Source organism: Nyctibius grandis, chromosome Z (assembly GCF_013368605.1).
Source record: "Nyctibius grandis isolate bNycGra1 chromosome Z, bNycGra1.pri, whole genome shotgun sequence".
Classification (NCBI taxonomy): domain Eukaryota; kingdom Metazoa; phylum Chordata; class Aves; order Nyctibiiformes; family Nyctibiidae; genus Nyctibius; species Nyctibius grandis.
This window is the reverse complement of record NC_090695.1, coordinates 22896009-22912204: the sequence shown is the minus strand read 5'-3', so window position 1 is coordinate 22912204 and position 16196 is coordinate 22896009. Positions and strand designations below refer to the sequence as shown.

Below are 16196 nucleotides of genomic sequence, written 5' to 3'. Positions count from 1 at the left end.
GTGCCTAGGGACAGCACCAAGAACAAGTTGTTCCATCACCTTTCCAGGGATGGAGGTGAGGCTGACCGGTCTATAGTTACCCGGGTCCTCCTTCTTGCCCTTTTTGAAGACTGGAGTGACATTCGCTTTCCTCCAGTCCTCAGGCACCTCTCCTGTTGCCCACGACTTAGCAAAGATGATGGACAGTGGCCTAGCAATGACTTCTGCCAGCTCCCTCAGCACCCATGGGTGCATCCCATCAGGGCCCATGGATTTATGGACGTCCAGATTGCTTAATTGGTCCCTGACCCAGCCCTCATCTACCAAGACAGATTCCTCCTCTATCCTGACTTCTTCTGAGGCCTCAGGGGTCCAGGGCTCCTCAGGACAGCCTCCAACAGTATAGACAGAGGCAAAGAAGGCATTCAGTAACTCCGCCTTCTTTTTATCCTCTGTCTCCAGGACCCCCACCTCATTCATCAGTGGGCCTACATTGCCTCTAGTGTTGGCTTTACCTGCAATGTATTTGAAGAAGCCCTTTCTGTTGTCCTTGACCTCTCTTGCAAGGTTTAATTCCAAGGAGGCCTTAGCTTCCTTCTGATATTCCCTCCTCCCCCACTCAAGACCCCAGACACTTCTGATGCTTCTGAGGGCCTCGATAATTTCAAGGTGGCAAGGATTTTCATTCCCTGAAGGGCAGGGGGTGGGGAAGCAGAGGGAATCTGAAGCCACACACGTGGCACAAATTTCAACCTTTATTTGGGGACCATCACAATTTATTCTTCTCCTGCATGAACTGCAAACGCCAAATTACTGAGAGCAACAGTTCACTTAATTTAACAGCTAACTGGATTTCTTTTGCTGCTACCAGAGCTTATTTAATAAGATAAGCTTAAAAAAAGAATTGTTACCACTGTTCAGATAAAACATGGTCACAAACTTTTGCTACTGCACTAGAAAAAAACAGCTGTAATTTGGAGTGAGTAGAGGACTTAGGTAAGCAGGAAGAAAGAGAAAGAAACTACCTTAAACTTTCGTGGAAAAGCAAGGAGTTAGGCTTAATGCAGTGAGACGTGAACAGCTTTTGACAGGAAATAATTTGACAAACCAGCATATGGGCGTTTGTAAACAAATTCCTTTCCTCTGATAGCTATTTTGAAGTTATATATGGATATACACACATACTTAACACTCATCAAGGATATACTAACTGTTCATCCATTAGTCAGAATATATGCGGAAACGTCACATAGAAGCAAAAAACATGGTGGAAGAATGCAGTAATTTTACAGCTATTGCAGTGGATTTGAGGAGACACAATGCTGCAAACTGCCTCGTTAGAAGCAACAAAGATCACTTCCTTATGGACAAAACCTGAAGAAGTCAAAGTCTTACTCAGGAAGAGCATCAGATCCTGCTACTAGGAAAATCAATTTGCAAGCACTATTTCCAATAGCAAACGAGCTTTTAAAATAACAAAACTGATGAAGCCATATACATAACACCTGGATACTAAATCCTGTGCATTTATCTAGCAGTCTAAGAACTCTAACAAGCCTGGAAACAGAAAATGAAAGTCCAAACCCCAAACGACTGGAGAAACAGCTAGCGCTAGTATGGGTTTAAGGTGTGGTATTCCAGAAAAGCAAGACAGGTTAGAAGCAGAGTCCTATATGCGACCTTCATCCATCACAGCACTCATCTACTCATCTGCAAGTCAAGACCTGGGAGACTTTCAAATAAAAAACAGTGCCAGTTAATTCTCTGTCCATATGTGCACTGCTTGCTTATTAGTCAAACCCCGCTGCTCTCTGGGATCTGCTGGCTGTTGTATGTTTTAGTCCTAGGGTATCTCCATGCTGCTGAGATTACTGTAAGTGTTTCTGACCTGGTAAAGTAAACCTGCCTGGTGGTCAGGCATTAGGTAAGTAATTAACTCCAGCATCCTCTGGGAGACAGAATGAATAGGCAATCAACATAGCAAAACAATACTCCAGCTCATGACAACACACAGGGTAGCTCATTTTGCAAGCAGCTATTGTTAAGAAAACTGTAACGAGACTAATTACATTGTGATTGTTTCATAAGTAGCTTCAAGAAGTCCTGTGTCTTTCCCACAGAGTGAAGATGTTTTAAATCTTTTAAAAAGGCATATGTTACAGTCACTGTATATTATTAATGTATTTTTAATAGCTGCCTATTTACAAAATAGAGAGTTTCAGATGCACTTTCTGTTAGCACTGAGGGAATAACTGATTAATGATAATTGTTATCCCAAATTCCTGACGGATCAAAAACAAATCCAGCTTGAAGTCTCGATGTCATTATTTGATGGTCTTAAAATGAATCACAGTACATCAGCACCACAGTAATACAATATAACAATGGGTCATATGTTCCTCTGTGTCAGGTGGTGAACCCACACTGCGAGGTGAACAATATACAAGAAACCATCCACCAACAGTTACAGGTCTGACCCTCATACCATAACGAACCGTGTTAGTCAGCAGAACACATAGCAGGGCAGCAGAGTAATTCTGAATACTTCTGCAGGTGCTTTCTACTGAGATCCACTCAGAAATGAGGAGCTCAAGCTATTTCAAAACCTGGATTAGTTATGCTTCACACCAGCAAATGACTTTCCCCAGTAACAGCAAGGAAGGTTTGCAAGCTCCTTAAATTCATTTACCAGGATGCTTTCCATGTTCTGACTGCTACTTAAAATACTGGCAATGCTATGTTTTAATGGAATTTAATTTAAAAGTCAGTTGTATCTGCATGTAACTTACCACTAGCACTTTCCTCTCCTGTCCCTGAACTAGTAGATGACGCTCTGAAATTGCTGTTAAGTTTTACTTCATCCAAAAGCAAGACTAAATAAAAAGTTTTATTTTAGCAAAACCATTTCTATTATTCTATATGTGACAGTCAGAATAATTCAAATATTGTATTATTTTCCTTTCTGTAAATACCAGTTTTCTTTTAAAAAATGATATTCAGAACCCTACTTTAATCTTTCAGCATTCCTATATTTCATCATGAAAACACACTAAGGATTCATTCATTTACAAACCTAGTCCTTCTTTCCCCAAAATCCAGTCAACACAGACTGTAGCTAAAGAAGAACAGCACAGAAGTTGCGTATGAGAGAGACTCTTGTTTGCTTCAAATACACTGTAGTAAGCCAGATATCACCTATCTCACACAAAAAACACAGGATTAAAGTTAAAAATCCAGGGAAACTAACTGTAACTTTGATGCACACACACAATGCCTCCAGTGTGATTCAAAGCCTAACACAACTAAAATAGATGGTGCAAACAGCTTTGTTCATCATTGTACTTCAATGTAGGCTAGCTAAAGTACATCCATCAAAGTTAACTGATGCAAGCAGTAAGTCCTAGTGTAGTCAGACCAGAATATTAGCAGTCAGCACTCAAACAGTATCTGCCCAGCAAGGTCTAGGCAGACCTAAAAAATCCTAGAAAAAGGATTACAAGTGGAGGCAAGACCTCCTTGGCCTTAAATTTTGCTTTAGGCAATTTCTCATGTAATCCCATTCATAAATGTATTGAATCCAACAGGAAAGGTCATGTTTGTCCCTGCCATACTTCATGGACGATTCTTCAGGAACCCTCATGTTCTGGTATATATGGCCAGCATGTATTTCTCCTGCCATTCCATGATGAAAACACCTCTGACTGATTTAGATGACAATACAGGCTTTTCAGTGTTCCTGTTGCTAAGCCAAGCAAGTCATAGTCTTTCAGTCTTCCACAAAAAGCTCTCATGTTCTATCCTATGGGTTTTCTCCCCACGTGGTCCTATCAGAACACCTATGACCATAAAAGCACACAGCATTCCAGATCAAATCTAATTAGGACATTGCACAGTGGCATGAAAGCTTCCCAAATTCAATTGAAAATTACTTCCTTTATACGTCTTCGGAGATTTGATTTTCAAAACTACACTAGACTGGTCCTTGCAAACATCATCTGATCCAGAAAATGCAGTCAGGTCCTTCCCTAAATTCCTTATTATAGAAATGTCTACTGTAAGCTGTGGACTCATCTATTACTGGTCCTGCAGCACAAAATGCTGCATGTTGCTATGTAATTTCATACATTGTTATTTCATACTTTGTTATTCCAAGTGACATTGTTATTCAGTCACTTCAACACAGTTTCCCCATGCTGTTTCACACTGGATGTCTTCCAAATTTACATCAGCTACAGTAACTTTGTGCCAATGCCACTTATGAGAAGACTAAAAAGGTTTGGCCACAAAACCAAAACCCGAGGACTCTACCGATAACCTCTGCTCCCACCTAATAGTATTTCTCATTTTAGCACAACCCCCGTCTTCTCCCCTTTGAACAATTTCCCATCTATCTTGCAATTCTTGTCCTAGTACCTGTTGTCTTAGTGGCACCATGTGAAACATTTTACAAAAATACAGACAAGATTTACAGCATTGCTCGTAACAGCTAAATCTTGTTCCTACAACAGATACAATTAAAGAGCACCACATGTGACTATTAATCATTAGGGGTTAGTATCACCCACAGGAACAAGCTTCTGTGACTACTGAGGTGGGGACACCTGAATGCCCGGACTTGCTGAGATTATAATCATTCACTTTGCAGGCTGGGTGGTGCAGATGACCTGCCTATGCAGCAGCAGGCAGTCAGCTGGAAAAGCCCATTAACAGCCAGGGCACCAGATATTGTCCAAACTGATGCTGCAACCCTTGACTTCCCACAAATCTGAATGTACCCACAGTTCATGCAAAAATTAAAAGGGTCTTTCAGCAGATTTAATGGCTTCCAGCCCAGACACTAAAGGCAAAGGATGTCCAAACAACTAACCTAAGACAATTACTAATAATGATGAAGGTTTGAACCCAAATAAATGACCTGGTATAAATTTGTTTTCTATTTTCATAAGAAAGAGAAAGACTTTACATAGCGAAGGTGATATTATTCTTGAAATCTTTTATGATCTTTACAGGTATGCATAAGGCATAGTGGGAGACTTCAGTTGCAAACTAAAATCTGACTTTCCACCAACACACATTATCTCCACAGGTAGCTACAGGCCCTGCACAGAGGAAAAGGGCATTACATGTATCATCTTAGTCATTAATGTATATAACAGAGACATTATATATATCTGCTGTATATGTTGTCTTTTTCCTATCCTCTTTTTAACCCTCAGTCTCAGACCTTATGCCTCTCTGTGCGCTCCCAGAGCGCCTTGGACTACTTAGTGACCTAGTAACTCTTTAAGCCCACAAGCCTTCATAGTCACTGCTGCTTACAAATGAACCTGCCCCTTCTTTGACAGGTGCTACTCGTGCACTATTTGCAACCTGCACAATATACTTACTTCATCAGTGTGGCGCTGTCTCACTTCCCTCTCCCTCTCTTATCCTACAACACGAATCTGAGAATGACTGAGATGGTAAGGCTAACAATTAAAAAACTTTATGTACGTATTCAGTACTTGTCCAATTCAGCTTGCATCTGTAAAGATTAACAACAGACTCCTGTGTAGGAAAACAATCCTCTCCAAACAATTCTCTCTAGAGCAAACAATGAAAACTGGGGAAGTGAGGGAGAAATTTGCCTGAGACCTCAATAAGACTCTCTCATATGGGGAAACTACCATCATCCTAAACTTGGGCCACGGGTCCTCCTCAAAGAATGTCTACTGAAACGAGAGAACAGCCGGTGCCTTCAGTTCATACTGTATCTGGGAGAAAACCAGGACTACAAGGAAGAACATGGGTATAAAATGCACCTCAAAGAATTATGATTACTTTCAAGAAGCTTTTCTTCTAAAATACAGCAATACTGCTCACATACAATCCGTTTTGGCTAACTCCAATCCAGATTGTTATGATTACCTAGCAGAAACCTGAGCTCTTCAGGAGGTCTGAAGTAATGGTGCATTGTTTCCAAAGGTGCAGACAGACCTCTAAATGATTGCTCTGCAGATATCAAAGATGAAAACATTCTTGAGCAAAGCCACAGATACTGGCATGAGTACTAATACAGTGCACTCTGACTAAGAGAGCTCCACCTTGAGATTCGTAACATGCCTTCCCACACCATGCTTCAGTTGACACAGAAGATACATAACACTTATTTGCCTTCAGAGATGTGAGGTCTTGGGGGGAAAAAACCCAGGCAGCTTAAACTGGTGGTCCAAATAAAACTCATCTCAGGTTATGAGATGCAAGCAAAGGTATCTAAGTATGTATTTTGCCTATTCTCCCAACAAGCAATGAATTAATGTAGAAGGGAACAGGTTGTTCGTAATTCCGAGGGTGTCCTCACAAGAGATGAAAATACTAACTTCAGACACCTCTGAGGCACTGAATTCCCAAGCAATGCCAACAATCTTATTAGGACCATACAAGAAGGGCCTGGGACAACACTGAAGATTATCAAGATGATAATTGATAGAATTTGATCCTGGTGGATTTTGAAGAGTCTCACAATCTTGATTCCCTAAAGCTTTAATAGCCTATAATGAAGTGATAAGGACCTGCAGTAACAACTAAGATGGTACAAACATGAAATCAAGAATCTAGTCCACTTAAATAAGACCATCTAATGAAACTATTTTCAGTAAGGCCAACAGTAGGCTCTCGCCAGAGATAGCTGGAGTACTCTGACAGTAGGGAGTATAGTAGTGGGATACAGTACCCTAAGAGAAACAGATCTGGCAGAAAAGCATTGATAGTATGAAACCAGAAGCCCAAATGGTTATAAAAAGCCATGAGCAATCAGCCATGCATAATCTATCCATCTTTCCTTTTGAATTACTCAAACCACAGCTGATTATGTCCTTCATCTTCCTGTTTCATGGAATAAGGAAGGGGCCCAACAAAGAACCTCTGGGCACTTCCTTTCCAAAACCAAAGCGAAGTGACTTCAGAGTATGTCCAGACCTTGAAAGCAGCCTCAGAGATCTCCCTTCCAATCTCTCACCATGAAGCAAATGTGATTGTTCTTAAAACTAGGTCAGAAGATCGGCCATGGCAGGGCAATCTGATGCTGACCTGACATATCAAGCCTAAGTGCAGTTAACTGCCCGAGACACGAAAAGATAGTAAAATGTAATTTTCAGCATATGGACAGAAATAATTGAATATCATAATTTCTGGCCTAAAATGCTGTTAAGTATACATCACTATGTCCAAGCATATTAAAGTAAGTCCCAAACCTGTGTTTCCAATCACATTTGAAAGAGAACTGCTACTTGAGCCAGGACCCAGCTGGCTGACAGATGAACGTGTTCTGCTCAAAATAGCTCATCTTTCTACTGAAGTACTACAAAGGACCTGTAAAGCACTACCTCTCCTCCTAGGTAGAAATCAGTCTGACAGCTTCAGAACCAGAAGGAAATTCTGTGTTTTGAACAGGGTCCCCGAGATCCCAAAGGAACAGGGGAGGTAAGAGAGGGTACTAGAACATAGTAAAATGGAACTCTCAAGAGTCTTGTCTTCACAAGTGCTTCTGGTTTTTTTTTTTAAAGACTCACAGAAGCATGTCAGGCTTTTTCTAGATGAGGAAGCAATGTAATGAATACAGACACAGTAGAAACAAAGAAGAAAAAAGTGGAAAGATAATAGCTCTCAATGCGTGTATAAAGATGCTGAGAAGGTGAAATAGGACTGAAGAAGCTAGGAAAGCTGAAAAGCTTAGGTTTGCTGCAACCTCTTTCTCCTACAGTCAGGTGGACTGCTACACAGAACTGAGTAAGAAAAGAATGACCCATCAAAAGGTGCGATGTGAAGGAGTTAAACGTTTCTAAGGACAGTTGGGATTGAGAGAGTCCTCAATGGCTTGAGTTCTCAGCTCTATCACCAGTTAGACTCAGCCCCTTGAAAGGTAGATGCAAGATTCAGTCTTTTCCTTTGACACTACAGTGGCAAACAATTGTGCAATGTCACGTGAAATTAGATTAGCTGTTAGCATCCAAGCAACCTGATCTGTGGCACCTGCACTCACCTGGGCAGATTACTTGCATGAAACTGAACTCTGACAACACGCAAGAAAAACTTTTTTAGAGCAAGATCTCTCCAATGTCCTCCATAGTCTGCATGATCTTATCAGAATACACTTGCCAGGAATGCATGTTATTACTATGCCTCAGCCAAGGATAGTCTAACGAATAAACCTGTTTTCAGTGAATGTAAGCACTGATAGTTTGAGCTTGCTCCGTCCTCCTCTAGGATTGGAAACTATTTTGTTTCCCTCTTCCTCTTCCGTTTCTGTTCTTTCCTCCTCCATCACGGAACACTATTAAGAAAGATGTGAAGGTGTTAAAAAGGGTGATTCTCCAGTCCCTCTGAGACTTGGAGCTTGTAGTATGGGCTCCTGGCAGGAGGTATGGTGCAGGCTGCAAAATGAACACTTCTGATTTAGAGAACTTTTCTAGTAGAATCTCACCATTCCCAGTTACTTTCCAGATGCAGTCAAAAAAGACCCTAAAATCATCTAGCCAGCCAGGAGATACACCATGTTCTCTCAATGGAGTCAAGGAGGCCCCTCTCACTTGGAGTAATCCCTCCCAGCCAAGGACTGCCAAGAGGAATAAGCCCAGCAAGCCATACAGCACACACTGTCTCTTGTCACATCCCTCTGCCGCACTTCTCAAGAAACCAGGCCTGCAGTACAGGCTGCCACAGAGCGCAGAGAGGTGAGCTGAGTGTGCAGATGCCAGTGCAGGTAAGACCTGGTGGCTCTGACAACACAAGAATGCAGCATCACTAAAAATTCACAATGTCTCTTAAGACCACGGTTACCAAGGATTTATATACATTAAACACTTAACACACTGAACTCCTGCTGTATATGTACATGAAAATTCATTAACTTACGTGGCTTTGCTGTGTTTTTAACTACAAAACTTGCATCTTTTATTTGCGTGAATTAGGATGACATTCACAGTGATTCAAAGTACAAATTAAGAAAAAGAAAATTTTGCCTACCAAGTCCATTTCAGGCAGTATGTAACTGATCACCAGACAAATCACAAAACCTGTCAAGGGTGACTCTGAGCACGTTTTAACTTCAAATTTCCCCTTCACAGGACTAGTCTAGGCACACTAGCCAGCTGAGCTAGAAGACAATGGTTGTGCAAATATTTACTGTAATTAACTACACATAGAGGCAAGCTAATAACAGAGGTGGCCATATACATGAAAATTTTTATCACATATACGAGATTTCCTAGTGCTGCTGAAGTGTTCAGCACACGTACCTTGGGAGAATGTATCAGCATTAAGAGAAGCTACTGTATTCTTGGTAACTGGAGAAGTTGCCAAATTTCCACAATCGGTTTTTGAATACACAGTACATACTGCTGAGTTTAAGAAAAAGAACAGCTTACGCTTAACTTGTCTTAATCTTTATAGTATCAGTTTTCCATCTTCAGAGCCACCTGTCAACAGCTTTGACATCAACAATATTATTCCCCTTCTATGGTTTGAGAAATCAATTCAAAAAGATGAAGCAACTTGCTGAAAGCACGAGTCCACTGCCAGACAGGAACTCTCCGTCATTTGTACACTACACAACCTGCATTCAGGTCCCAGGTAACACGTGCTGGTCACTCCATACTTTTGAAGCCTGTTAGGCACCATTGGTCTAAGACATCAGTTTCCAGACTGGTGGTATAATCACTCATAGCAGCAGGCATTCTAATTCTCGCAGCAGGCATTGCTATTGCTTTCATCAAGGCAGCACAAGCACAACTAAAGCCTCTTTTCTATGGTGACCACAGACCCCTTGTTCCAAATGGCAATTTCTGCATTTGGGGAACCCAGAGAGTGATCCCAAACATTTCAACTTTTTTCAGTTTTAAAATAGTCTGCGCCATGTTCTTCTTTGCTTGTTTGTTTTAATGCTCTACTGCCTTGAACTCTTAAGAAATCTTCATGTCTGGAGTCCCAATTGTGATAACCTGCTGCTCAGAGTGCAAACCACCAGCATATTTTCTCTAATAATGTTGCTTTCACAAGAAAACTGGAGATGCCTCACTAAACTCACCATTCTCTTCAAAAATCCAACTGAAACTCTGCACCTTCTCTTTTAGCATGCATCTGAGACCAGTTCTCCAAAGCATTCAGTGTCATTGCCTACACAAGGATTAGTGTGGGGCTTTCATTTTGGTCTGTAGTTACAGCCAATGCACAAAAACATAAAGAGGCAATAAACCTTCGAGGAAATGTGTTTTGATATGCTAAAAATGTTCCTTTTTAAAATTAAGACAATCATTAAAAATAAAACATTTATTTACGGATTTCCATGCAATCTTTAAGTGCTTCAATTGCTTTAGAAGCAAAACAAAACGATCACCAATTTATTGTTGTGTAAAGCGAAGCACAGAAATTCCCAGCAACATGCCTAACACCACAAATCCTAGGGAGAAAAGGCACTAGGAATAGAATGTAATACCCTACTCACTGACTCCACTACCTTTACCATATGAGCAAGCTATTTTATATCCTTTTCACACTGAACTATGCCCAGAAAGGGAAGGGGGGAAGGGAGCAGGGAGGGGGGTGTGTGTAGAGAAAATGTGTCAGAATGTCAGGTGGGGAAATAAAAAACGACTACATGATCCACATTAGGCATTTCTGGACTGCTTCTCACCATAACATAGGATTTACGGACCTAAACATAACAGAAAATTGGATGGAGTGATATGCAACCTTTTTTGCTACTACAAACAGTGGAAAGAAGAATAGTGGGATAGAGAATTTGTCTTTTTTCCTTTCCTCATATAGAGATTTTAAGAATTTATTAACAGCAGTAGTAGCATAGATATAAAATCACCTGCATGAGCTGAGAGCGGTGAATGAGGCCGAGGCAGAGCTGGAGATTGGCCATTGCCCATCAAACTCTTCCTGTTGCTTGTTCTGCAACTGTGGGCAAAAAGAGAGGAAAGAAGACATTAGCATCAGAAATACAGCATGTACCACATATGGACATTTTGAGATTCTGCTACTTTGTTCCTTCACTTCCCAGTCTCCTATTAAAAATCAGAGCTATTGTTGGTTCTGTAGGCACGTCCAGGAAGTCTATGATCATACTGGATAATGGTGAAGACAGCAGTTTCCAAAGAAAACGCACCATGGATACTTTCCAGGCTTGCACGTTTGCTGTTCTGTGCAAAGACCAGCATTCCCCTGTAAAGTTATTTACAAAATGTTCTTCCCTGACTGCAGTTTGTTTCTCTGCCATATACTTTTTATAGTGTATAAAAATATACAAGCATAACGTGAAAAACAGTCTCAAGCTTAGAATCACCATTCAATTATTAAACCTATTTCTGTTGCATGAACTGCACCTCTGAATCACAAGCCATGAAGAGCAATGATTTATCAATCTGAGAATCATACAATAATTATAAATCTAATTATTGAGATAAATTTCACATCTGTGCATTTTTTCAATGGAACAGATGATGCCTAAAAAGATGAATGCAATTTTTTACTCATACATTTTTAATCTTCAAAGCCGCTAATTTCCCATATCACAAGATCATTAGGCGAGATAAACAGCAAATTAACGCATCTATTGAACTTGGGAAAGGACATCTTTTTCTTAAATACATCATATTTGTTAGCACGGGTGTTTTTATTTTTTCCTCTTCCTACTACAATGAATGTTCTCACAAACATAATTCCCCAACACTGCAAACATTCATGCACAAGGAAAATAGTATCTTGAAGTCAGAGACTGTAACTGTGTATAAACTTAAGTGCATATACTTATGTTTACAGCACTGCAATCAGAATTTTTTTTGGCAAAGGTTTAGAAAAACTCAAAACAACTAAAAGAGGAAAAATTCATACATAAAACAATTTAATTAACACAATAGGTTCCAATGGAAGCAGATTCAGATCATATTTGTAGATGTCTCCAAAGGTGAATTTTGTAACTTTATGATCTCTAAGTAACAGCCAGAAAGCAAGACTCCTGAGTCTTGATATGGTCTAAGCTGAGTAAAATGCAAAAGGAAGGTGGAGTTTAATAGCATAAACAGCTAAGTAAAACAGATTCAAAAGTAATCCAAAGCAATATTGAAAACAAGGAAAATTAAAAAAAAGGCAGAGGAAATGTTGAGTATGCAAGTGGTATAGAAGATGCCTGCAATATGCAAAAAAAGTCAAACACTAAGACCAGTCTCTCTTGAAAAACGTTCTGTGAAGCAGCAAGAGTGCCATTCCCAACTGTTCAATGGGTTAATGCAAAGTTCATGTGTGTGAATTGCGCAATGAATTGCTGTATCACCTAATAATTATGATCAATTAAACAATGAGTTAACTCATGACTATACACTTATCATTACTGCAGATCTATGTAAGAAGAGGAAGCACGAAATGATTGCAAAATTCACATTTACAGCACTGGAAAAGTCAAACTTACTTAAGACATAAACTGCAATTTCTAAGTTGAACAAACGGATAATTTTCTGAATATAAAATTACATACATGTGTTTTTAGGAATCTATCTAGATTAAGCTCAGCTTTCTACAAGTATTTTTAACATACTCAGCACTTAATCTACTTTTTAAATGATGGAACTTGAGTAAATATTCCATATTTCATTAGACAACAATTTCAAAGTCATATAATTTTGTCCAGCTGAAGAGTCCTATTCAATTCTTATCCAAACTCTTCCTTTTGGCTTCATGCAATGCCACTGTATTTTTGGTAATTTTTCTTGTATCATACTATGACAAGTCTCACTTTCTCTGCCACACTTGTTTTTAAAAGCTTGAGTAACTGTTCCTTTGCAATTCTCCAATGTAAAACTGAACCCAGTAGAAACTTTTGCTATTCATTAGACATTCATTAAAGGACACAGAGATTGCATGTATACACGATGATGTGATGACATCACTACAGCATCTGTGGTGCAGGGTGGGGTTAAGAGACCCCACTACGTGACCTTAAAGCAGCTTTGCGTGGCTAAAGTTTGGGATCTAAAGGATCACCACATCTCCTCTCACAAGGAGGGAACACACTTTAAGCATCTAATCCCTGAATATGTTCTCAGCAAAACAAACATTACTTTCAATAAATTCTAGGCACCCTTCACTCATTTTGCTACAAAGATGATTCCAGATACAGGTTTCTCAGTATCATTTGCCCTCATCTGTAGAAACTGAGAGTTTTATTACTTTTGCCAGAATTTCCTATGTTAATAACTGACTGCCTTGTATTCACTTGTACCTTAAAATTCAAACTTCACATTCTTCAGGTGAATTTAGTGCAACATCTTTCACAAATCGTTACCAAAGATATCTCATTCAAGTTATCTTGATTTTGCAGGGGGGGGTGTGGGTGTATATTTTTAAGAATTATTTCTGGGAGTAGGATGGCATTACCTTCAATATCAAGATCTTACACAATGAGAAAACATTCCCCCAACTACCATTTCAAAAAACTCTTTGCTATTTGCTGAGACGTGGCTGTAGCTGTGCAGAGAATTTATCTTCTATCACAGTCAAATGAAATGTTCTACCAAGAAATAGAAAATAAAAAACATGAAGTCTCCTCTATTTGTCTTACCAGTAAGGTAAGATGTAAATCACTGCATGAAAAGGACAAATCCATCCTAGAGCTTTCACTGTAGCTTTGTTTTTTCAGTCCTGTTTCACAAAGATTTTGAAATGATGTTATCCATCCTGTATAATCTGTGAAACACAACTCCTTCCTGAGAATGATGCTATTACAGAAGAGGCTCTTTGTGGGTGGGAAAAAAAAAATCTCCAGGGAACCTTGAAAGATGATCTAAGCTACTAGAACACTGCACATGGGAAGCAGGGTCCCACAGAGGAAGCATCAAAGCATTACTTACTGAACTGTATTTAGCCTTGTAACAGCAATGTTCTCTATACAAAAGAATCTCAGAAGTTAAAGCCATTCTGCAGACAAAATCGTTTTTCCTACATCTCTGAACACATCCAGTAACTTTCCCCTTCTATTGTCTTCATAAAACTATTCTTCTCCCATTCAAATCTGACAAGATCAACCAGCTGATAAGAGGCAGCCCTGAAAGAAAGCCTCTTTGTCTGCAGGAACAGTCTACAGGGATTGTAAGTTAGGGAAACATAAACCTTGGTAAACCACAGAGCACTACACCCTCAAAATGCAGTTCTCTAAGCCTTGGATTTCATGTTGTGATCGGGCTGCATCACACAGACTAGCAAACCAGGCAGCAGGTAACACCACAGGATTTAGAGCACTGAAAGAAAAACATTTTTTTTCCAAGAAGAGAGTAAGGGAGAACAAAGGGAAAAAAAATCAGTCATGTTCAACAATAATTAAGCTTTGGGGTGCACACAGAACTTGAATACCATAGAAAGGGCAAAAAACGTAGACTTTCTCATCTTTTCTGCCCCAGCAAGATCGTTCCTGGACTTTAGTCTGTTGCCACAACTTAAAGTGGCAGTCCTGGACGACCACTTGCCTGGAAGTAGTTTGCATTACACCGTATAAGCAGTGCCCTGGCCTACTGGCACTGTTCCTTATCTTGGAATCCAATTCATAATTTCCTATTTGGTTTCCAATACCCACATAGACTGGTTCTGCCTTACCTCCTTCTCTCAGCCACTGATGCTCCTGCCCACTCATACCTCTCCTCCCTATCCTGACTTCTCACCACATCTCACTGCTAGGGAATTCTTCCTTCATCCCAGCTCCGTAGCAGGCTCAACACACTAAACTCTGCATCACTTCTCCCCCTCCAGCTGCTACAGATGATCAATGCTTCCCATGACAAGTACTCATGATAAAAAAAAACAGAGAACACTACATAAAAAGTGCTTTGTGCTCAGCTTTGTTAAATCACAAAGCAAGGATGAACTACAGCTGCTGAAACATGCAATTCAGTTGCATGAAGTTTGATTACCTTGCTCCTTAAATAGCCACAATTCTTCCCATATAAGGCAAAAGCCATTTAGGCAGAGACAATGGGAACAGCTAGACTAAAACCAGCAAAGCACAAAAGTACTAGTATGGCCATTAAAATAGAGGTACAATCCACAAGCTCTTGAAGACACTAAATAGAATAAAAAGTTGAAGCACAAATCCTGTTCTTCTAGGACAGGCAGTACTTCATCCAGAGCTGAAATATTAAATGCGGATTTCCTGATAGAATAGTCAAGAAATGGCAAAAACTGCGAGAGGTATGCACTGAAACGGAAGCTTCTTCCTCAGAACAAGGGCTAATATGTGAGCAAATTACTGGCAGTAAAGGTTAATTGCCTTTTTTTTTTTTTTCCCCAAATAAGTAGGGAAAGAAGGCTATATTGACAGAGATTACTACTTGTCATGTTTTTCAAGGGAAAGCTGGCATCTGCTTTAATCATTTATAATGATTTCATTTCAACACCCTCAATTATTAATATTTACACTTGTAATGAAGATGGATTTGGACTGTAAGCTATTATGACAGTTCACCACCTTTCACAGGCTATGCTGAGCACAGCACTACTCTGCAACACAGCTTCTTCACTTTGGAATCAGGGTAATACAGTGGTTTAGCTGGAGGTAAAGATTAAAAGAGGACGACTCCTATTTTAAGAGAGATTGCGAACAAAATGTTGTATTTGCTCATACAAGTGCAGAGAAAATAAGCTATTGCTGTATCCAGAATGCAAAGCCTAACCATGTAGACACAAGAGAGACTAATAATGCAAGACCAGCACTCCCATAAAGGCTCTAGGGATAGAAAAGGTAGTTGTAATTTCTCTGGTGTTGAAACTGCACAGCTGAAAACTACCTCAGGAGGAACACACTGTCCCTAGCAAGACTTGAGATTTGGCCACTTTGTTTATACCGGAAAGTTAAATTTAAGTTATATTTCAGTTATATTTAACTTGTTATGAAGCTAGTTAACCTATCACTTCATACGTATTTATTATTTTCATGAACAGCAACAGTGACTTAAAAAATTAAACATTTAAAGTGAGGAATTTAGCTTGTTTTGTTTTGGGTTTTTTGTTTTTATTTTTATTTTTAAAGAAAAAGAAGCCTTTTGCATTGAAAAGCTATTTGGTGAGTATTTCCAAGCTCTCCAGAATTCAGGCAAGTTCTGTGGGACATGAACAAATGCAAAAAACAGCTGCCATGAAGAGACGATGCACACCGATACTGCAGCAGCTTCCTTGTCAGAAGGAGCCTTTAA

At 39.7% G+C, this 16196-nt stretch overlaps 1 protein-coding gene across 2 annotated transcripts in view; it reads right to left on the bottom strand.

Moving 5' to 3' along the window:
• MAST4 (microtubule associated serine/threonine kinase family member 4) overlaps positions 1 to 16196 on the bottom strand; it is a 191118-nt gene that overhangs the window by 83702 nt on the left and 91220 nt on the right. For both annotated transcript variants that reach the window (XM_068423165.1, XM_068423167.1), the window contains exon 3: positions 10832 to 10920. In XM_068423165.1, the coding sequence (XP_068279266.1) occupies positions 10832 to 10920 (89 nt within the window). The remainder of the gene's footprint in view (positions 1 to 10831; positions 10921 to 16196) is intronic.